At 35.5% G+C, this 25312-nt stretch overlaps 1 protein-coding gene and 1 long non-coding RNA gene across 2 annotated transcripts in view; one reads left to right on the forward strand and one right to left on the reverse strand.

Annotated features, from left to right (window-relative positions):
* LOC106879852 (uncharacterized) lies at positions 1–7497 on the forward strand. Its single transcript, XR_001410678.1, has 2 exons — positions 1–81; positions 7020–7497. It is a non-coding gene; the product is annotated as an uncharacterized LOC106879852 (long non-coding RNA).
* Positions 7498–12251: 4754 nt separating this feature from the next.
* The window catches only part of LOC106879851 (zinc finger FYVE domain-containing protein 1), a 28819-nt gene continuing 15758 nt past the window's right edge, over positions 12252–25312 (reverse strand). The window contains exons 6-11 of the mRNA XM_014929567.2: positions 24980–25080; positions 23216–23330; positions 20982–21152; positions 19654–19828; positions 18361–18480; positions 12252–17142 (exon numbers count right to left, since the gene is read on the reverse strand). Coding sequence (XP_014785053.1) covers positions 16904–17142; positions 18361–18480; positions 19654–19828; positions 20982–21152; positions 23216–23330; positions 24980–25080 — 921 coding nt within the window. The 3' untranslated portion in view covers positions 12252–16903. The remainder of the gene's footprint in view (positions 17143–18360; positions 18481–19653; positions 19829–20981; positions 21153–23215; positions 23331–24979; positions 25081–25312) is intronic.

Below are 25312 nucleotides of genomic sequence, written 5' to 3' on the forward strand. Positions count from 1 at the left end.
GCCTCTAGCGGTGAACAACTTGTATAAGATTCTGGGAATTGCCACTAGCAGTTCGTGCTGAAGATGGAGCAGATTTTCTCGGTAAGAGATTTTTAACTCCGAAACCTTGGTCCACGAATAACTTTTTAATTATATGTAATTTTCAATGTGTTGCCCGCTTACGGTTTGGTTTTTCGCTGGGTTTTTTTGAGAACTACTAGGTCTTAGTAGACACAACATGTGAGCTATTTCTAGCATATTAAATGTCCACCCTACTGGTCATCTTTCTATATATAAATATATATCTTATGATATTTACTTTGCTTTATATTATACTCATTTATTGTGCTTTTAATTGTTAATTTTTTCTATATGTGATAGTGGATTTTCATCGATGAGTTCTTGAAACTTGGTTATTTTCTCTAAAACTATATATTTTATCTATAAAGCTCAATTTAATTTGGCATAACTACAGGGTTTTACCCCCAAAGTCTGGGGGTAAAACCCTGTAGTTATGCCTTTAATTTTAATTGAGTTTTTACCTGTAATTTTGGATTTGGTCCCTAATATTATATATATATGCGTGCATGAGAGTGTGTGTGTGTGTTTGTCACCCATCACCGCTTGACAACCAGTGTTGGTGTGTGTGTGTGTGTTTTGAAATATGAGTGAATACGTTGAAGCTGGATGGAACGAGGCAAAAAGCGTGATGACCGTTTTATGGCTTTCTCTTGCTCTGCTGTTTGTTTTCTTTTATCTAGCTTAACTGACAAGATATCTGCTTGCTTCAATGACCTTACGTTCAATTCATGGCTACAGCATGTCTATGATTAATTTTTGTGCGTTCTCAAAGCCAATATTAGCTATAAACCAATTTAGATAAGTGATTTGATATAGAGTCGTTGGATCTCTCTGTTTATCGCATGCTCGTTAAAACCATTCCTAATAATTCTATAAATTCGAATGCTTTTTTTCAAAATACCACTTATCCAAAAATGTTCGTTTCGTCAAGATCGATGTATTATCTCACCTGTTTGGTGTCTTACCAGTTTAAAATTTTATTTAAAGACGATGGACTATATGTTATGATGTAATCTATGAATGCCTCAATAAAATTCTACTGAAATAGCTATAGTAAATTTTAAACCCCATTTGTGTTCTCTCACTACACTTGTGGTTCTTATAATAACATTGTGTGTGTGTGTTTGTTTAGAGTATTATAACTTTAATATCACAACAAACAATTTATGTTACCAATCGGTTTCATATTAATGAACCTTCCATGTGTGGATGGGTAATTTCTAGTCGTCAGACATAGCTACAAGTCAACGAATGCTAAGAATAGTGGTTAACTCTTAGCCAAGTATTTTCCTGTAGCTGCCTCCCTAATAAGATTGCATCAATGATACTGCATCTCATCCAGGTCTACTTTATCACGGATCAATTCTTCTATGAATCTTTCTGTGACCTTCATAACCTGGTCTAGTAGATTAACTCCTCTATTGCTGCTTCGTTCACGATGGAAGTGCTACGCCAGTCAATGGATATAACACCTTCCTGTAAGACTTAAATAACTATTCGGATGGTAATTTTGAATCTTCCCTGAATGATGCTTCAAGCATCTCTGCAACTATCCCTAATCAACACATAGCTTTCCCTGTCTTCATATCTTTGATTATTCTATCTACCACATTGATGTGAACTTTAATTGTTGGTCCCTGTATTAGGTCAGTACGGAAGAAATCTTTGTTTATTCCATACGTTTTTCCACGGTCTCCAGCCTCTCATAATAACACTTCCATTCCTGTTAATTTTTTTTTTCCATATCGATGAGAATGACATTATCATTCCAAATACACTGCTCACCAATGATATCCCGTTCTCTCTCACACTTTGTCTCACAATTCTTAACATCCTGAGCCTCTGAACTAAACTGCATCTCTTCTAGGTTAACTATCTTCCTAACTAGTTTAACTATAACTCTTCCTGTAACTTTCATGACCTGGTCCAGCAAGTTGATACACCCTGTAATTACTCCTCTCTAAAGCATCTGCTATACAATTGTAACAGGTGACATTGTAACTGCTACACCAGTCATTGAGTATGATGCCTTCCTGTGCAAACTGAGTAACTAAATGGGTGACTAGACCGTGTCCCACTCCGTCAGATATTTTAAGCATCTCAGCAGTAATTCCTGATGGACTAGGAGCTTTCCTTCCCTTTACATCTTTATCAGGATGATGGATCGTATGTAATTCTTGAGAAGATCCAAATAAAGCGACATTCTGAAAGCACACTGTGTGTATGTGTGTGTGTGCACACAATTGTTCCCCACCCACCACTATTTCCTCCTTGAGACATTCCTACCATCACCTCTGTAACTTTACTATTCTGCTGTTGTAATTAAACATGAGCAGAACTGCATATTTCGCTTGTTTTTTCTAATACCATTTACCCATTTTACTACCAGGAACTATTTTTCTTCCTTTCTTAATGCTGTCATATCTACCCACATTTTACATTGATCACCCACTTGAGCCAACAAATTCTCTCTCCTCCACCACCATACAGCTCCCCCCCCCCCACACACTTTGTTCTGGTTCCTCTCCCACTTTAACTCCTCATCCCATAGCATAAAGCCATCTTCCATTCTACCACAACTTCACTCAATCAAAGGGAATCTTAGTCTTGCAAATTGCATAGTGACCTCACTAGTGCTGGTGCCACAAAAAAAGCATCCGGTGTACTCTGTACAGTTGTTGGTATTAGGAAGGGCATCCAACAATAGAAACCATATTAAAGCAGACACTGGAGCACAATGCAGCCCTTGAACCCATCAGATCCTCTTAAACTATCCAACTCATGCCAACATGGAAAATGTATGTTAAATGATGATGATGATATGCAAGAACATTGTGCTCATTTCTGTGCCAGAACAATTTCTATATTCCCGGTACATTCATACCATTTCTCTTTTAACTGAACTAAAATGACTTCATATTGGATGAGCAGTTTGTTTATCAGCTGCAGTATTGCTTTTGCCACTGCAGCTTGTTCCATATATTCATGGCATGAAAAAGAAATTCTATTTTCTAATTTGTGGTTTATTTAGAATCAATTGATATTTTCTCATTATTTTGTATGTTATAAATTCTGCATTTATCAGAATACAATCATATTCTACAAATGGATATTTCTAAAATAGCTTTAGTATTAATGAGAAAATATTATGAGATAGAGGAGTAGCCACATAAAAATTACATAAGGGAGGAAAATTTTCACTATTGCCATCTTCATCATATAACATCCAATTTCCTATGTTTGCATGGGTTAGAATTTGTTGAGGTAGATTTTCTACAGTCAGATGCTCTTCTGTTGCCAAACCTCAACTGCTTCCGATCAGGGTAAGCCCTGTACCACAAGCATAACAGGCATCAATTAAAGAAAGTCTTCTGTCATTTTTCTCATGAAAAACTAAAGTATAACGAAATGAAGACGTTTTAAAGTGCTGAATGTATATAACTGAAAATTATCCCTCATGAAAATTTGAGGAAAATACAAGACCTCCATGGTTCTCTGAATCTGCAGACATAATACTGCACTAATATACAAATCATTGATTTCTCAGTGGTGCTACAGAATCCTTTCAATTTGGTCATCACCAATTTTCAAGAGATACCACACTAAATTTTGATATATAATAATGACTAAAACTTATTTTATGAAAATTATTGAACACTTACAGATGTATTCATGAACAATAACTAGTTTACAATGATAAGCTTCTGTTGGCAAATCTTTTGGAATATATTTAAAACCATCCGCCACACACACGCACGCGGATCTGAATTTAGATTTCAAAAGCTATGAACTAGTAAGGAAGGTTTCTTTTTTTCATTAGTCTGTAAAATACACAGACCATAAAAATGTAATCTGATACAAAGATCAAAATACTTGAAGAAATATTTTTGTATTTAGCCTAAGATTTAAATAAATCATCAAAACCTCATTAGAACACATTCTAATGGAAAATCTTAGAGCAGAATGAATCTCTTGATTCATTGAAGATTTATTAGATTCAGTTTGGTGGGATAGCGCCACAAAGAAAGATTATTAGGTCTCAGAGCTAATAACTGATACACAGTAAAAAAAAAAAATTATTTTAATGGTGGAGAGGGAGAGAGAGAGAGAAGAAACTAAAAGAAAAATGATAATTTGAACGTTGAAATGGTTTGATGATAAATCTGTAAGAGGAGATCTTTCAAGTAAATCTAATAAAGTATTCCTTAAAATATACTGAAATATACTACTACTGCTGCTGCTGCTCTGCTGCTCAGAATTATTATTTTTTCAAAGACAAGTCGAAAGAGAAAATGATGAGATGGGAATGAAGCTAACAGTAGAGTTGTTCTTTTTTTTTCTTCTCTAAATCAAATATCTAATTTAGTGAAATATCTAAAATAAATAAATTATAAATAAGACGTTATTGAATAAACAAATATTTATTGCTTTCCTGCGGCCACATTCAGATTTATCTGATTTGGTTAAAATTCCTTTTTGGTTTTACTCTAACACAGTTTTCTTCAAATATTTATTTACTAAAGATTTTGTGTAGGAAAACCAAGAATTCTTTAGCTGAGGATATGTCACAAAATTAAATTTGATGACAAACAATGACTTACATAATTACAACTCTACTAATTGATACAGAAAGAAATAATATGGGATTTAATGGCATTCATGCCTTTTTCCAAAGATATAGAGAAGATATCTTTGTGTCATTATGATACAGAGTCTAAAAAGGTCATGGAAGTTGGCTACTGTGAAAAGAATTGTTAGGTACCCATAGCTGGATTAGAAACAGATATGATAAGGTTCAAAGGAAACTAACGTTTTGGTTCATGCTCTTTTTATTTCAAACTAAATATCATCACTACCACCACCACCATTTTACATCCGCTGCTGGTAGAAATTGAATTTTACACATGCCAATGCAGACCTTGCCAGTGTTGGTGCCATGTAAAAAGCACGGGTGCGGATGCCATGTAAAAGGCAGTACACGCTGTAAAGTGTTTGTCATTAGGAAGGTCATCCAGCTGCAAAAACCATGCCAAAACAGTGGAGCTTGGTGTAGTCCTCTGGCTAGTCAACTCCTTTTAAACAGTTCAATCTATTAGAAAATTACTATTTTTAAATCTCACAATGTGAGATATTCAGCAACAGTACCTTGTAGTAAAGAGTGTTTGCCAGCATAACATGGCAGTCCTGGTTTAGGACTAATGTTGCTGTAATTTAGCCCCAGGATGAAGGGAAATAATCCAGAAGTCGCAATACACAGATATTGTTTAGAGTTGAGTGGGGGTGCTAGATTCCCTTGTTCGAAAATGTAAGGACACATTTTGTGTCATATAGCCAGCTGAAGACAATGTCTCCTGGGATTAAATTACAGCAACATTAGTCCTAAACCAGGACTGCCATGTTATGTTGGCAAATAATCTTTACTACAAAGTTCAATCCATGCTAGCATGGAATTCAAACATTAAATTATGATGATGATGATGGTGGTGGTGGTGGCAGCAGCAATAACAGTAATGACTGACATGATGACAGATCTACTGATCAGCCTCACCAAGACTCAAAACTTGGCTGAAATTTGTATAAAACATAAATCATTCTTAATATCCTTCAGCTATTTTGAGTCTACATCTGTCTGCTATAAATAGCCGTATGGTTGGTTCTTTTATTATACAGACAACTGTCCTGCTTCTTGACTGCCTGAAATTTCTATCATTTTTATGGACATCAAATCCTGATGTTTTGCAGCTTCTTTGGACCCAACAAACTTGAAACACTTATTGAGATCTGGTAGCTTTTGTCCCCTATGTCTGATTGTCAAAGTTTTATTAAATGCTGTTGAAAAACTGTACACGCCTGATAAATAAATGTCTTCTCAAACAGAATAAAAATGGTGCTATAGTTCAATCCAACAAAAATATAATTATTCTCTCTAGGACATTTTCTGCTTTGTGGATTTACTAGAATGATGCAGTTAGGTTCAACCCTTCAGCATTTAAACTGGTTACATATGGCCCGAATATCTTATCTGTTTTATGTTCAAACAGGCAAGATCCAGCTTCTCACACCTATCCTTCAATAAAGAATCAAATCAGTGAAATTTCAAAGCTATGAGATAAATGCATAAATTCAAAACAACATGAATAAATAAGCATTACATTTGATAGAGCCAGTCACCCACTTTCCATGGTGTATAAGTGGCTGAGATCCCCACATTCATCCTGAACAGTATGCCAGTCTATTGCAGGGTTACTCATTTGCAGATGAGTGGAATGGAGCAACGTGAAATGAAGTGTTATGTTAAGAACACAACACACTGCCTGATCAGGAATTTGAAACCACAATCTTGCTATAGTGAGTGCAACACTCTGACCACTAGGTCATGTGTTTTCTCTAACTTGAGGGTGGAACATTATTTATATTTAAAATCTATCCCAGGATCTCTATGGAGAAAGAAACTGAAAGTGAAATTAATAACAGAAAAAGTATCACCTTATAGCTTTGTTGGAGCTTCAAAAGTGGGAACTTCATTTATGAATCTAACAGAATAAATAGCTTATTGTTGGGAGATGCTCAATGAATTTATAATGTTGATTGAATAAACAATGTTGATTGAATTGGTGATCAATGTTCAATGCATAGGCCATGGTTTATTGATCTCACTAAGTAGGAAATCTAAATAGAACATTATAACAACAGTAGTTCCCTTCAAATGAACGGAGGCCATCATCACACACCAATACATGTAACTCAGTCTCCTACTCAATGAATTTGTTGAAAATATGTTAGAGTTTCAGAAAATATGTACAGCATAAATTAACCATTTGAATTTGCCAAGTGTATTAAGTAAGTTGTTTATGAAAGTGTGTTGCATATCTACAATGCCTCTAAATACATTGTACATGAAATTTTACTGAGTAAAATGTTGATTTTATTACATGAAGTATTGTTTCTCTATTTGACAGAAGGACACAGCTGCCAACATTTGATGGTAACTGCTGTGAAAGTCAACTGTGCAAAAAAAAAAAATAAAAAAATAGTAATGCATACCTCAACAGGAAAACGCATTACTAATCAAGGAAAGTTCATATCTGGCAGAATAGCATCTTATATCTATGTAAAGAGATCAATAATCTATAGTAAAATCTGTCAGCACTGAAGAATGTGGAATCATTTCTTTGTACAGGATAAAAGATATTGAATAAATATTCAGTAACGCCATCCAGATTTGGTGAATACAATGGCTCCTCACATGAACCATTAAACCAAGTTAGGCACACACAAAGTTGTCTTACAATGAAAGGTTCAGTTAAAAATTATTAAAAACTTGTCAAAGACATTAAAGATAGAATTGATCCTATTGCAAGTTTAGTTTGAAAATGGTTACAAAGTCCCAAACTAAGTTTCAGCTGTGATTGGCAATAAATATTTTGATTGAATTCATAGGAATGTACTGTGTTTTTTAGCAAATCTATATTGTGTTTATTTCAGGCTTTCAATTTGCCAAGACAAAAAAAGAAACTGAAATCACAATTTATGTAATACACTTTCCATAGTGGTTTCACTTTATTTCCAGTCATGACAGCAGCTACTGTCAAGACTGGAAATAAAGTAATAAAAAAAAAAGTGAGTTATTCTGCAGTTTATGAAGTAGCTATGTAATTATATAGAAGACAGACAATACCTGATGTGCTAACTGAAAAAAAGTGAGTTTTACCTAAACTATTAACAGGTGTAGGTGTGGCTGTGTGGTAAGAAACTTGCTTCCCAACCATATGGTTCCAGGTTCAGTCACACTGTGTGGCACTTTGGGCAAGTGTTTTGTACCATAACCTCAGGTCAACCAAAACCTTGTGAGTGGATTTGGTAGATGGAAACTGGAAGAAGCCCCTCTTATATGTGTGTGTGTGTGTGTTTGTCCACCACCACATCTGACAACCAATGTCAGTGTGTTTATGTCCCCATAACCTAGCAGTTCAGCAAAAGAAACCAATAGAATAAGTACCAGGTTAAAAAAAATACTGGGATCAATTCATTTGACTAAAAATTCAAGGTGGTGCCCCAGTATGGCCATAGTCCAATGACTAAAACAGATAAAAGATATGATTATCTTTTGAGCAATAAAGAAATTCGGAATCTAGTTCGTAAGTTAAACAATATTTTCAAAGTGTCACTCATCCATCTGACTTTGGAACAAAATTTCTGATATTGAGGAATGTCAGAAATAGATCTAAAGATAATAACCAATGCCTGCAGAGTATAATAAGCTCTGGTAGGAATAGAAATATAGAAAAGAACTGGAAACTAATAACATTCAATTACTGTAATATATACTCAACCATACTGTAATAACCTGTGATATATAATCAATGATATGATTTACATTATATGACTGTAACTTCGGTTATTTGTTAAATGTTCCAACTCTTCCTTAAATCTCTTTTTTCCATTATATACATCCAGAAATCTAGAACAGAATACTGATAGCAATAAAAATAATCTCAAACAGAAGCTGAAGATCATCTTGACTCAATCCATTTCTTTCCTCCAACCTGTAAATCTCTTACCTTTTCATATCCACCACATCACATAACCATGCATCCTGTCTATCATCATATCACTGTCACCAAGGTCTCTTTCTCTCATTCATTTCTCTTGTTTCCCTTGTTTCATGTCTCAGTTTCACAGTACAATGCTGTTAGTGTAACTAAGGATCCCATTGGCTCTCTCTTTTCTATTCACTATTCATTGCCTTGCTATAAAACGTCGCCCTTTCAAAGCCTAGCCAGGCTCATGGGCCCGGTTTCCTGGTTTCTATGGCGTATGTGTTCGCCCCCAGCTGGACGGGACGCCAGTCCATCGCAGCGTTACTCAAGAAACAGGAAGAAAGAGTGAGAGAAAGTTGGGGCGAAAGAGTACAACAGGAGTCGCCACTATCCCCTGCCAGAGCTTCATGGAGCTTAGGTGTTTCGCTCAATAAACACACACACAATGCCCAGTCTGGGAATCGAAACCGCGATCCTCCGACCGCGAGTCTGCTGCCCTAACCACTGGGCCATTGCGCCTCCACTATTGCCTTTCTATACCCATGCCTATTGATCATCCCTCATTCCCTCCACAATTTCACCGTACAATATTCCTAAGATTAAAGATGACAATGGATCTCGCTTCTCTTCATCCTCCATTACACGTGCTGCAATTAACGATACCATTGCAGCTGGTCTGAGCCACTCACTGGTACAGGGCTCACCTACCTTCCATTTCCTTAGCCACCATCCTCATCATCTCAAAAGCTATATATATAGGGGATTATATTGGACCGCTTCTACCCTGTACATTCATCTTTCATCCTCTCCTCTTCTTATACTGCCTGTCATTAATCCCACTGCACTCTGTCATCATACTCTTGACTGTCCCCCACCATCTCCTATGCCACATAGCACTTTGTCATTGCCCTGCCATCTCAGCCACATTACTTTCAATATATCTGATTACTTAATGCCCCTATCACTCAGCCCTCTTATCATTATCATTCATACTTCTCACTCTGTAAAAATACTGGCAAGCAAGCAGAAACATACAGCTATTAGATCTTTTTAGTCAAGATAGGACATGGCTACCTCTATAATACTGGTGTTGTGAGAAATGCACTCAATACAGTGTGCAACATGTGAGGTTGAGAGGATCATAGAGTATTGCTGAGGAACTGTCACCTCTCTAGTGCTGGTGGCTCCCACAAGTTACCTAGTGAAGTGGTTAATATTAGGAAGGGCACGTAGGCATAGAAACTATGCCCAAAATGAAACAATTAAGATGAGGACCTGTCAAGGTAAGCAGTACTCCCAAATATCTGTCGACTCTTATGATGACCAGTCAAACCTACATCATTATTTCATTTAAATTTGCCACAAGGGCAAACCTACATCATGCCAATCAAGGAGCTTCTACTAAAAATAATAACCAAAGAACACCCTCTCATTTTATAGAAGTCAGAACAGTGTTCCTCAGCCTTTTCAATGACTCACACCGCCAGGAAATATTTGATTAATTTTCACACCTCTACAAAAATAATAGCACATTCGAAGATGGAAAAGCCAATTGTCTAACAACTAGTTTATTTTTTCTTTAATTGAACCACAAACATTAATAATGTGAGGGAACAAAATGAACTTGAAAATGTGAATAAATTATAAATGTAAAATTGAGCAATTAAAGAAAAACCATGAACATTGAAATCACAATTCTGAATATAAATTCAATGACTTCTTTGGTCCTGCTTCTCATTGAAGACTCTACCAAAATGTGGAACTTTCCAGCTGGCCCACAGCTTTGTCTGTGGATTCAAGCAATTCCTAGGTTTTATCTTAATTGACAAAAGAGAACTGGATTTACACTAATATATCATAGTAAACAGAATGAAGATGCAGTTCTTATATATAATCTCATGAAGGTTAATAAATCTACACAGAATTAGAATAATTTAGTTTTGATTGTGTTTAACAGAAGAAGGTTATTTTTAAGAGCCAGTTTATTTTGTTCTGAAAAATTATTTTAACACAGTCTATACTTAGCCTCTTTGTGGTATCCCTATTTTTTTACTGCCCACAAGGGGCTACACACAGAGGGGACAAACAAGGACAGACAAACGGATTAAGTCGATTATATCGACCCCAGTGCGTAACTGGTACTTAATTTATCGGCCCCGAAAGGATGAAAGGCTAAGTCGACCTCGGCGGAATTTGAACTCAGAACGCAGTGACAGACGAAATACCGCTAAGCATTTCGCCCAGCGTGCTAACGTTTCTGCCAGCTTACCGCCCTTACCTCTTTGTGGTATCCCTTGAAATGTTATTTGCACCCTGCAGTGGGAACCCCTGCTTTAGACAGTTCTACAAACCCCACCAAAAACTGTATGGCCAAGGTTAGAATATTTCAAGGTGTAGGTCTGCTGGATTAGAGTTGACAACATCAACATCATAAAAACACTATCTCTCCCATTCATTTGAGACAAATATAAACATTTCCAGACACACAAAACCAGCAGCAAAATCATTAACACCCACCACTGCCGCCACCATTCCTCTAAAGAAGCAGGAAGGAACTGTTATACTCTGGTCAAGTTCACCTTGACCACCAACAAAAGCTTCAAATTGCCTCTTATGATTTAATGAGGGTACTGTTATGCAGTTCCTTAAGCTCCTAAAAATAGCAACCAAATTTTTCTCTAATTACAATTGCCAATCATAAAAGAAAGGACACCTTGGATAGAGAAGTCCGAGGTACACTGTGTCTGCAAAGATGAGATGGTCATAGTTGGATTACCTCCAATGGTAGATCTACTCGTGTTTACAGAATCCAAATATGACAAACCCTTCACCTATTAAACATGAAATGACTAGCAGAGCGCCTTTATTCTCAAATACTCAGTTCCAAAACCTCACTATCTTACTTCTTTAATTTCTCATGATCCAAAAATAACTGGAAGTCTGGAAGCTTGCAATTTTGTTGCCAATTCTTAAAATTAAAGCAATCTCATTAGCACCATTCATTTATGGCTAACTGATTTCTCTTTGAACAATATTAAATGTGCTACAATACATTTATATGATGACTGTCACATGAAATCTATATTCATAAGAATGGTCCCTCACACCAAAATTTTATTGAAAATAGAGTAACTTATCTCAGAATTAACAACACTTTCAATTGAGTTCAATATCTAAATCTGACAGAACTCTAACAGCATGGATTAACAGATTCCTTACTGGTCTTTGAATCACAGCGGATAGAACTTGAGTATTTTCCTACAACTTCATCAAATCTATCAAATCAGGAATTACTAAGTCTGTAAGGAAAAATATCACAAACTACATTTAACTCCTTTATGTCATTTCTTTAACACTTTCATCATTACTAAAACAGTCAAACAGTCACTGATGTTGTGTCTCTTACATATAACAATGAACATAAAACATATTTGGACTTCTTGCTGTTAACTGAACTCAAAGTACTTCAACAGTATGTGAACTCATGACCCATAAGTTAGTAGTCAAATATCTAATTTACCTAGCCACATCACAACCTATACTGAACCAATATTCCACAAAAAATTATTTCAAAAGCCAAGAAACTAAAAGAAGCAGTATTGGAAAAATATAAAAAAAGAACCTTAATTATATAAAGAAAATAAAACATAATTATGAGCAATGAGATTTTATTAGCAGGAAGGACTGATTATAGTTGTGACTAAAGACAACAACAAAAATGAGGGATGGGGTTATTTAATATTGGTTTCATTTAACGAGGAACAATGCCTACATTGATAGGGAAAGGATATTGCCATTTAAATAAACCCAGAATATCACTGGTAGTTATTTATCAATTTCAATTTGATGAAATGTAAAGTCAACCATAACAGGATTTGAATTCAAAACAGAGTGGCAGATAGATGTCACATAGATTTGTTTTTCTAATGTAGGCACAACATCAGGTTTAGAAAACAGGAGAAAAACATCGTAGGATGATGTCCAGATCTTTGTCAGGGACATGTGGAAGTGAAATGTTACAAGTGGAAAACAAAACTAGGTTGTACTTATCTCCTCAAGACCGTGCCTTGTTTGAAAACAACATTTTGTTTTGTTTTCATTAACAAAATAGTTTAGTCCAGCCAGTAGATGGGAGCTTGTCCCTTGAAATGCTCAAACAGCAACCCAATCTACTTCAATAAATACCCTAGAATAGTGACCAGATTTGTTTTACTTCTTTAATCCTTACAGGCATGACCCTAAGTAATTATGGAATGGCCACAATTAGAATGCCAAATTGAATGTTGGAGATCAACCCCAACCAACACAGACAGCTGGTAGCTGCATATCTCAGATGAAGGACTTGTAGCTTAATAGCAATGCATTCAGCAGGGTACTTTTGAAACATAAGGGCTCTAGTCATACAAAGCTGACTGGATCTACACATCAATAACAACACAACTTAGTTACCGTTTTTTCTTCAATATATTATATTCTACACCAGAAGGGAACCTTAAAACAAAAATCCAATGTAAAATTATACAAAATCATTCAGAAAATTAGAGCAGTTTAGTGAACTTGTAAACTATATAGATGTGTGTAATTTTAGAACTGCCAAGGGTCAAAGGCTAACTTACTTTATATACTAAATATTATTATTGAGTGAAAGAGCAGTGCATGCCATCAAAGTGACACTGGGGTACAAATATACAAAGCCCAATATACCCATCATGACTACCCGTCTGACAAGGGTACACCAGGCACATGCATCACAACCATATGTGCGCGACATGGTGATCTTATATCAAGATAAACAGCGCATGACCTTGCAGGTGGAACCCAGTTAGAATTTTTTTCAGGTCGAGTAACCCATCTCGCTCAAAAGGTCCCTGAATATGGTTTGTTTAAGGATGTTGAGCAAAACACCCATGTTTCCAAAGGTGAATTATTCAAACCCCAAAAAACTCCTCTCAACACATGACTATGATGCTCCCCCACTACTTCTGCTCACGATCAGAGATGCACATATTATCAGCCACCAAGGGACATGTTCAACTGGTTATGGTCAAACAACTGACAAGCAAATCTGTGGTATTGAGCAGAATATTTGCTGTAGCCCATCTTTTATACCAAGACAAAACAATGTACATGATAACACTTCCAATCAATTAAGATCAGAAACCATGAGAGCCAGTGACTGGTACTGCATCCGGGCATTTATTATTATTATTACTATTATTATTGGTAGTGATTTAAGTTTTAGTTCCAGGAAATATTTTCTTGATTCCTTAGAATATTTAGAAAGACTGGATGTGCAATGACATGAAATTTCTAAATAATTTAGAACTCATGCTGATACATACAGAAATAAACAAACAAAATAACAATTTCTTGTTAATCTGTTAAACCAACTTATTCAGGAGACTCAGTACAATAGCTGTACAAATTTTAACTCTAGTGAAAGATAAAACCAGCTCCAACATGACTTCAACAGTGAAGTCTCTTACTAAATAAATCTATAACATTTACAGAAAGGATAACAGAAACAGGTTGGCAATAATAAGGTTTTTTCAGTTTTTTTTTAACTTTGCTATAGAACCAAAAAAATGTGTGATGAAAGTTACATTTCTAGCTTTTATTTTATCATCTCCAAATGGAAAGAAAACCAAATTGACCTGTCAGGATTTCATTTTAAGAATGTAAAGGGATATAACTAAATATTGTTAAGCACTTAACTTGGTATCCAAATACAGTTCACTGCCCACAATAATAATGGTTGCAGATTTGGGTGTGGGAGGGTAAGTCAACGACCTCAACCCCAGTACTCAACTGGTACTTATTTTATCAACCCCAAAAAAATGAAAGGCAAAGTCAACCTCAGTGGAATTTGAACTCAGAACATGAAGACGGATGAAATGCCACAAAGCTTCTTTGTCTGGGGTGCTAACGATTCTACCACCTCACTGCCTTAACTGCCAACAATAATAATAATAATTATTATTATTCTTTCAAATTTTGGCACAAGGCCAGAAAATGAGGGGAAGGGGAAGTTGATTACATAGATCCCAGTGCGCAACTGGTACTTAGTTTATCAACCACAAAAGATGAAAGTCAACCACACAGGATTTTGAACTCAGAATGTAGAGTCGGAAGAACTGCCACTAATAATAATAATAATAACAATAATCATCATCATTCTCACATGAGTACAAGGCCACAAATTTTAAGAGGGCATGTACACTTAGTTAAACTGATCCCAATACAAGCCTGGCCTGGTACTAATTTTAGTTTTGTTCCACAAGATTTGGATAGGGAGAACTAAATCTATGCTTCATTCAATCCAGCACTTCATTACTTCTGCTACCTCAACAATTTAATGATAATTGATTCTGACATAGGTAGATAGCCAGAAATTTGTTTGGGGAGAGGGAAGTTGATTAGCTTGACCGCCCCCTCCGAACTTCGTTGGTATTTCACTGACATGAAAAGGTCTAAAGGTTGACTGCAGTGTGATTTAAATTTAGAATGCATACCACTAGGCTTCTTGTTCAGTGCTTTAATAATAATAATAAATTTCTAATTTAGGTACAAGGCCAGCAGTTTTGTAGGGAGGGAATCAGGCAATATCATTAGCCCCAGTATTAGACTGTTACTTTATTTCATTGATCTCCCAAAAGGATGAAAACTAAGCTGACCCTGTTGGAATTTGAACTCAGAACATAAAGAGCTAGAACAAATACTGCAAGGCAGAGGTCCCAAAGCTTTAACAATTCTTATTAAAATAATAATAAAATAATGATGATAGTTTCTGATTTAGGCAAAAAGTCAGAAGAGGGGTTAGTTGATTACATTGATCCTAGTACCACTCTGGTACTTTATTTTATCCACTAAAAATAGGGATGGAACTTAATAATAATAATAATCCTTTCTATTATAGGCACAAAGCCTGAAATTTGGTGGGGAAGGGATTAGTCAATTACATCAACCCCTGTGCTCAACTGATACTTAATTTATTGACCCCCACAAAGGATGAAAGGCAAAATCAACCTTCGCGGAATTTGAACTCAGAATGTCAAAGTAGACGAAATGGCACTAAGCATTTTGCCTGACGTGCTAACAATTCTGCAAGCTTGCCACCTAATATTAATAATAATGATTTCAAATTTTGGCACAAGGCCAGCAACTTCGGGGGTAGGGCAAGTGGATTACATTGACACCAGCACTCAACTGGCACTTTTTTTTATTGACCCCAAAAGGATGAAAGGCAAAAGCGACCTCGATGGAATTTGAACTTAGAACATGAAGACGGACGAAATACAGCTAAGCATTTCACCCAGCATGCTAACAATTCTGCCAGCTCACCTAATAATAAGTGTTGTAGTTTGCTTGAAACATTGTAGTACAGAAGTAGAATAATAAATAAAAATGGAAATGAATTAAGCTTCTAACAATGCAGAGGTTAGAAGCTTTCTTCATTTCCCTTTTCACTTATTATTATTATTATTATTATCATCACTGAGTGAGAGAGCAGCGCATGCCATCAAAGTGACACTGGGGTACAAATATATGAAGCCCAATATACCCATCATGACTACCCATTTGATAAGAGTACAACAAGCACATGCATCACAACCATATGTGCACAACATGGTGATTTCATATCAAGATAAACAGTGTGTGACCTTGCAGGTGGGGGCCGGCCCAGTTAGAATTTTCTTCAGGTTGAGTAGACCATCCTACTAAAAAGGTTACTGAATAAAGGTTGTTTAAGGATGATGAATGAAACACCTATGTTTCCAGAGGTAAATTATTCAAACCCCAAAGAATTTCTCTCAACACATGACTATGATGCTCCCATACAACTTCTGCTTGTGATCAGAGATGCACATATCGTCAGCCACTAAGGGACATGCTCAACTAGTTAAGGTCAAACAACTCACAAGTAAATCTGTGGTATTGAGCAGAATATTTGCTATAGCCCATCTTTTATACCAAGACAAACATCATAATCATTATTAGGATTATTATTCTTATCATTATTATTATTATCATTATTCAAAATATTGTTCAAATGGCCACCTAAGATTTGAGAAATATTTCAAAATTTGGCCCAGAAAGCTTTCGAAGTTCTTTGTTGTTAATGTAATGTTCGACTGAGTTGAAGAATGCGTCAATGTCTGTGTCGTGATACAGCAGTGGTCAGTATAAGACAATCAGGGATGATTTCAACTTGAAAGAGTCGTTTATGAAGAAAAGGCCACAGTTAGTGTCATGTCATTTCTAAATGAATGTCTTGATTGAATTCTTCTGGTTATGTAGTTCTGTTAGCATAGATTAGCAGAGCTGTTCCCCTCACAGCTTTGACACACTCTAACAGGATAGTCCCAACCTCGATGTGGTACAGAGTACTTGTTTGGAGAGCATTTGTGGCAAACCACCTTACCACAGTCACGGCAATGATGTTTAGATACTTTAGGACCAAATTCTGTATTACACACTGCACATTGTGTTACTGTTTCATCGGGAATCCAATACGCTGGACGTACACTGTCTTTGATAATTCCTACAATAAAAGTGAATAAATAAATGAAATAAAAATAAATAAATAAATCGGCTCAATATATTTAATTCACAAAACTTAGACATATATACATATCTATATCTCCCTATATATACAGGGGTTGGACAAAATAATGGAAACACCTAGCTTCATAGCATCATAATTTTGAAATATCTATAAAACTGTCAAACACTTGTTTATTTTTATGTTTTTGATTTATTATTACTGTTGCTTAATATATTTTACTAAAATTGCTGTTTCTTTTCAGATATCATTAGAAAAAAGTAGTTAAAATTCATTAAAATGACAGATCTATCGGACTTCCAAAGCGGTCAAATTGTTGGTGCTTGTATGGTGCTAGCATAACAGAAACAGCCGAAATGTTTGGTATATCAAGAAGTACTGTCTCGAAAGTAATGACAGCCTATGAGAAAGAGGGAAAAACCTCATCGAAACAAAACTCCGGAAGAAAACCAAAATTTGCAGATAGGGACCATCGGACTCTTATGTGAATTGTTAAAAAGATCATAAAATTACAGCTCCCAAAACTACTGCAGAAATTAATGACCATCTCAAGAAACCAGTTTCCACAAAAACTGTTCGCAAGGAGCTGTACAAAGTCAGATTTCACGGGAGGGCTGCAATCAGAAAACCACTACTTTCAAAAACAAATGTTGCAAAGTGTTTAGAGTGGAGTAAAAACCTACAGAATTGGTCCCTAGAGCAGTGGAAGAATGTTATTTTCTCGGACAACATAACTCTCGTTCTACAACATATTTCAATTTAAAATAGATTTTTTTAAAAATTGATTTAAGCCTTTAGCATTTAGATTACTCTGTCAAATGTAATTAATATGTATTCACATTACTTTGAATTAATTATGCATTAGCTTGTAGCTTTGAGATTTTGACAATGTGATTGTTTACTTTTAGAATGACATTGTAGGATAGGTGTGAAGGGGTGCATCTGCTTATTTTGAATATAAAACAGGTAGAATATTTGGGCCAGCTGTGGCCAGTTTAAATTCTAAATGGTTAAATCAAATTGTTCAACATTTATAGAATAATAGAGTAGTGTTTTTGAAAGAATTAAATAAATAAAAGCTTGGTACTGCTAAAGACTCTACAATTAAAAGAGAGTGAAGTTGCTACAAGAATTCTACAAAACATTTTTGCTAACTAAAAAAACATTTAATCACTAAAATATGTAGATTAATCTTACCTAAAGGATAATCAACAATGGAAGCTACTGCACCAATAGTACTTCCCAAAACTTCACCAACTTTGCGTGCGGTCACTGGTGTTGAGTGAGATGGACTTGTTGATGGTTTGTGCTTGGTAACTGAAAAGAAAATATGCAGTAACTTGAAACTGAGATTCAATAAATTGAATATTGAAGAGATTGCAACCAGGACACAAAGATAAAAATGTCAAGGAAAATTAAGGAACTTGAAATACAAAATGACACTGAACTCCTTCCATGAAATATTGAAAAATATTGCCAAACAATTTTTTTTTTTAATATACCAGTTCATTGAGAAGGTTGTGTTTAGGTAGTGAAATAAAAAACACAAGAAATAGAGGGAATAAACCACACCAGAGTATTGATAACCTTAAAACATCAGACCTTGACAGTTACTTTCATGCAATCTAGGAGCAAGAAAGCTCCACCAAGTGCCTTCTATACAAAAACAGAAAGCTCAGCTAATGTAGGCTACAAAACATCAAAACTGAATGCACATCTTTGCCAACTGACAATCTTCAAGACATTGACTTCCATACGAGACATGACAATCAAACTTCAGCAAATTGGAATAAGATGAAAAGAATGTTGGTTTGTGAGCCAAAGATCTGATATGTGGTTGGAGCAAGGTGACATATAAGTGGAAAGGGAGAGCAGATAAAGCTTTAAAAGCTAAAAGATAGGTCAGGAAATATTGCTGAAAAAGGGAAATAGAAATCAATCAGATGGCTGATAGTGAAATAATTTATCAGATGAATGTAATAAAATAAATTTAAGGTTGTTTGCCAATGTTTTACAATGAGAGGATCAAAGGCATGTGGTGTTTCAGATTAAGTAATGCATTTGTGTGAATCAAGACACCATTGTGAAAAACTCTGTTTGAAACAACCATGGTACTGCATCATGTTTCTTAAATTACAATTCCACAGTGTAAACACAAGATGCTAGTTTCTTTAATAGATGAGATCTGTTAGTGTCTATAACAGATCTTATTAAGCAGAAGATAAATCTCTAACTGAATATTGATCTATCTTGAGTCTCTTTCCTAGAAGACATGGTGCCCATTTCTTACAAGTGAACTGAGACACGTAAAATGAAAGATGCTGAACATAGTCAATGAAAACAAATGCAGATGTTAAACTAAAAACCAAGAAGATCTTCATCATTAATGTATCTAACTAGCCATTTTGTTTCTATGACAAACAGTCAAAAGACATTAAAAGCAATTCAATATCTAAATCACTTTTATAGTAATTATCAGAGAATATTTACCATTATTTCTTTCTAGATGACATTTATCACAGGTTCTCACTAATGTATCTCCCCAGCCTCGTTCAGGTACAGGGTCCTTGTGACTTGAGCAGCTATCACAAAAGCCTTTCCCACAAGCTCGGCAATGATGCTTCTGCTCATTCCCTTCAAATAATTTCTCACAATTTGTACAGTGCTGAAACACAAAGCAATTATATTAGCACACAGCAGACAATATAGAAAAGCTGAAGAGTCAAAAGACAATTATTGATCATCACCATGTCATTTAGTAAAAACGACACAAAAAAGTTGGTTATTTGGAAAACTAATCATATTTTAAATCATCATTAAGATTCCTTAAAAGACCTACTATTAGAGGAGGAAAAATAAGATGCTGTGACAATCATGCTTCCCTAATAAACATCAGTGGTGTAAGCAAAGAGGGAAAAGCTTGAACTATAAATAGAAGCCAAATCATGTTCCACAGCATTTGATACAGAATGGAATATTGAATAAAGACTTGGCTATTTAATGCTTCTTATAAAACCTTTTGCTAATTTTTTTTCTTTTTTTCTGTACAGTGAAATTTCTTATGACAAATTTTCTGGTCATGAAGAAATACTATCTTATATAATTATTATATACTACAATTGTGGAGGCGCAATGGCCCAGTGGTTAGGGCAGCGGACTCGCAGTCATAGGATCGTGGTTTCGATTCCGGGCGTTGTGAGTGTTTATTGAGCGAAAAAAACCTAAATCTCCACGAGGCTCCGGCAGGGGATGGTGGCGAACCCTGCTGTACTCTTCCACCACAACTTTCTCTCAGTCTTTCTTCCTGTTTCTGTTGTGCCTGTAATTCAAAGGGCCAGCCTTGTTACACTCTGTGTCACGCTGAATATCCCTGAGAACCACGTTAAGGGTACACGTGTCTGTGGAGTGCTCAGCCACTTGCACGTTAATTTCATGAGCAGGCTGTTCCGTTGATCAGATCAATTGGAACCCTCGTCGTCGTAAGCGACGGAGTGCCAACAACTACAATTAGTGATCAATATTGGTTTCAAGCGGCCCAGTAAGTGGGTCACAATATTTCTGACAAGAGTGACAAGTGAGTGTCACTTTAAGTCTTGATTTCTGGCTAATATTTGTATCTTGTACTAATATACATTGGAGAAAGCTACATACATACACAATTAAAACATGATTCTACATAAATTTCCAGCTACTAAATTCAACTGACAAGATATTCACCAACATGAAGACACTTTAGATGAGAGAATATTAACTAATTAGAAATATTCTACTAAAAAACAAATCAAAATTAAAAAAACAAATACAGGTGGAGAACTCACAGCAATAAGTGCATTAGGAATCCAATAGCTTGGTGCAATTTGGTCTGTCATCCAGTCAGCTAGCACTTTGGTAGGTTTAGCACCAACACTAGTCACAGTGTCAGCAACATAATGAAGTCCATCAAGCAATTTTCGAGCAGCGTTGTGGGCCCCTTGCATGTTGCGTTGGTCCTAATGAAAGGGAAATGTTAATTTTCAATTTACAATCATAACACAATTATATCTGTAGAGACCATCCCATTTTAAGACTATCATTAATGGTTGAGGATAATCCACAGTGGTCTCTAAGTCTTGGAGTCAGTGTTATTTTACAGATATTATTCAACGTTTCATTCCATCACAAACTACATACATCATGGTTTGGTTATACACTTGTAAAGAAGAGTTTTGATAATCATCTTCAGACAGAGAAGCAATCTTTTACTTTCTCTGACATTTCTGACCAGACAACTCAAAACTTTCACTTTTCAGCTTTCAAAACTGAAATAAGGTACTAACTGAATTATTATCACAATATATTTGTATTCAACCTGGGGTAAACAATCTGGATATCTTAGGAATACACACACATTAAGAAAAGTATAAAAGCTTAAATTTCAAAAATAATTAATAATCTAATTCTGTTTTAACAGTCAGGGCTGAGCAATTTCAGTTGCTAATTCCCTCATGGCACCATCAAATATATTCATGGGATTTCACTGGTTAAGTTTTGGCTCATGCCAATCAGTCAATTTGATGTTTTGTCCAAAGAAAGTTATTGCTTTGGAGACACTATTATTACTCAATTTAGAATGACTGATTGATCATTTTTAAATATTTCCCAAATGGAAACAATAAGCCCTGGTCTGGTCTCAAATTCTAGCCAGAAACTTATTACAAATCAGTTCAGTATGTTATTGTTTATTCAGTCATGGTTTACACTTTTTAATAATTATATTTTCTTTGTAGTTTGATAGTTGTAAAGTTTTATAAGAAAACAGATAAAGTGGGAAGACTAACAATTTTGATGATTTGTTTGTTGTACATAAGTCTAAATGTTCTCTTAATGGAATCTATCTGGTATTAGGAGAAACTAGTATTTGTTACTTATCACTAGTGAGTCTGGTTCTCAAGGTAAGTTTCATTTGTTCAATGTAATGGGATCTATCTGATGCTCTAATAACTCAGCCAGCTTCCCACATCATATTCAAAGATATATATGTGTGTGTGTGTGTATATATATATATATATACATATACATACATATATATACATACATACACACACATTACATAAACACCAATTTCTTTATTAGACACCAGTCTTATACTATTGTATCTTATTTGTTCAACCCATGGCCTAACTGTGAGTTTCATTATCACTTGGAGTAGAACAACACAAATTTTACCAGATCATTAACTACAAATTATTTTTTGGCGCTCAATAATTTTTGTTCCTATATAGCAAATGTAGAAATAGAAATGTTTTGTCTACTACAATCTTACTGCCGCAAGGACAGAAATCTGTTAACAAGTATTATTATAGTGAATGGAAATTGTGGAAGAGGAAGACCCAGGAAGACATGGGACGAAGTACTGAAGGCCAATTTCAAGACACTCTGGTGCTGGTGCCACATAAGAAGCACCCTGTGCACTTTGTGGAGTGGTTGGCATTAGGAAGGGCATCCAGCCATAGAAACCATGCCCAAACAGACAATGGAGCCTGGTTCAGCCCCTAGTCTTACCAGCTCTGGTCAAACTGACCAACCCATGCCAGCATGAAAAACGGATGTTGAATGATGATGATAAATAGAAAATATACTTACATCACATTTTCCAGATATCCATTACTTTCATGACCAAATTTGCTTAGAGGTTGAACCCTAGGACAGCTGTGAGTAAATCTACGATCAAATACATCCTGTTTTTTATGTCTCAGCCTACCTAAAACTACACAGTCCAATGTCTTTCTTGTATTAATACAATGGTGTTATAGGGAGTGATGTCAGAAGAATTATCTGTTGGCTTCATTTATGTACTTGGTTTCCAAGACTCTTGGCATGAACCTGGGCATTGAGACATATTTTGTTGTATCTTGAGAGGGTCAGTATGCAAATAATAAATACATGCACAATATATATGTTTATTATTGGCATAATGTTCCTTCTGTGATACAACAAAATATGTGCTAGTTCTAGCACTTCAGTAGTCTGAGAGGAGAGATTTGATTATATTTACATTAACAAAGCTACTTACACCTGGCCAGATATGACTGACCATCACTTGTACAACTTGTTCAATATCCTGATTGCCATACCAATATTCATGGCTACGATAAATAATACCACAGTTTGGGCATTCCAACACATACCTGAAACAAAATCAGATGCAGATGGGATTTAAAAGCAGTTAGACACAGTGACAAATTTACCGCACGCACACACACATATATATATATATATTCAGAACACTTAATTATCAGTATATTACTCTCTCCAATCCAATTAACAGGATTTCATTTCTTTCAGATCCTCCATGGCAGAAAAAGTGCTAACACATATCTATGGAACTCAGCCATTTACAAATTGCCAATTTTCTAAATGTGGCAAGATCTTTTGTAAATGAAGTTTAGCTGGAGTTGTTAGCCTCTGGCAGGAATGTTTCAACTGCATCAAAGAAAATAAAAACATTCTAAGCATTGAGACACTGTAAGAACACCACAATTCATTCAATGGGTTCAAAGCATTATCAATGATGATCCCAGAAAATCAATGAGAGCCATGGCCATCACCAAATAACTTCAGGAGTCAGAGTGGACTATCAAAACTGTGGTGCACGGGGATATTCAATACAAGTTATATGTACAGAAGAGAAGCCAATTCATGTCTGCAAAGACACAGGGAAACCATCTGATCTATGTCAAACAAGGTTACTTAACAGGGTTTTAAAATCTCATGAACATGGCATACTTTGGTTGATCTCTGATAAGAAACACTTCAACCAAGACCAAAAGTCTAACAGGAGAAATGATAGATGGTTATGTGCAGATCCTTTTGATGCTCCCAGAGCACTAAGTTTTCAGTAATTGTGATGGTTTTAAGAGTGGTGAGTAATGAAGATCATGTCATGCCTACTCACATCTTTCTACAGGGTCTTAAAATTAATACTGCTGAAAACAGAGATGCTAGAAACAATTGTTAAGCACTGGAGAAATGAAGTATGTTGTGGAAAGCCATATGTATTTCAACAAGACTCAGCACCTTTTCACAAAACGCACATAACCCAAGAATGGATGTCAGACAATTTTTATACTCATCTAACACCAAACATGTGGCCTTGAAACTCGCCAGTTTCAAATCCAATGGACACTTGGAGTGTTGTTGAAAGGTAGACTAATTGACATAGACACAATACTATAACTTCACCGAAAGGCCACCATTCTCCAGGTGATGTCTGAAATGAATAAGGACCACTCGGTGCATGCAAGCTGACAATTCCAGCCCCACATTGACGCAGTCATCAAAGCTGAAGGCAGATTCATGGAATAATCTTAAGAAAGCTCATGGAGAACATGTGCACCAATTTATATTAAAATATATTTGGTTTTTGCTAGATTAGACTTATTTTATTAAATTATCAAATTATCAAATACATCCTCAACTACCTCGCACACACCTATATATATATTCAGACAATACACACACACACATTTATTCATGCATGCATATACTCCGACCAATATTCTTCACAGTTAACATTTTCGCTCACAAGGCATAGGTCAACCCAAAATTCTAACAGAAGAGACTTAACAAAGATGACAAACAGCAGGTCTGACCCCAAAACCTAGTATTTGCTGATTAAACATTTTAATTACACAGGTATTTTTATTCTTTCTCTGGTTCTTCTTCCCACTCCAGAAAACATTTTTTTTTTTTTACTTGTTTCAGTCATTTGAGCACAACTTTCTTTACAATGCACAATTCAGATAATTAAGAAGTTGATTTCTAGAGAAAAACTTACCCTGACCAAACATACTTAGCAAAACCAAGCCAAGCATTATCTGATGATGCAGAGGTTTTAGGGACAACAACAATATTTTTACCACTTTTAAAATAGCATTGCTGAAAATAGATAAAAAAACAAATATATATATATATATATATATGTTAAATTCAAATTACGATGAACGTAAACAAACAAACGAAGTTTGCTTTAGAAGTGTTGAGATGTCTTAGAAAGTTAAAGAAGTGATTTTAAATTCTCATACGCAGGATAATGCTAATAATATAGCCTGAACAGGATAAGCTGCCCCTATTTTGCAGAAAAAAGTGTTGGCGGCCGGCTATGAGACTC

Source organism: Octopus bimaculoides, chromosome 11, assembly GCF_001194135.2.
Source record: "Octopus bimaculoides isolate UCB-OBI-ISO-001 chromosome 11, ASM119413v2, whole genome shotgun sequence".
In the NCBI taxonomy this organism is placed as follows: Eukaryota; Metazoa; Mollusca; class Cephalopoda; order Octopoda; family Octopodidae; genus Octopus; species Octopus bimaculoides.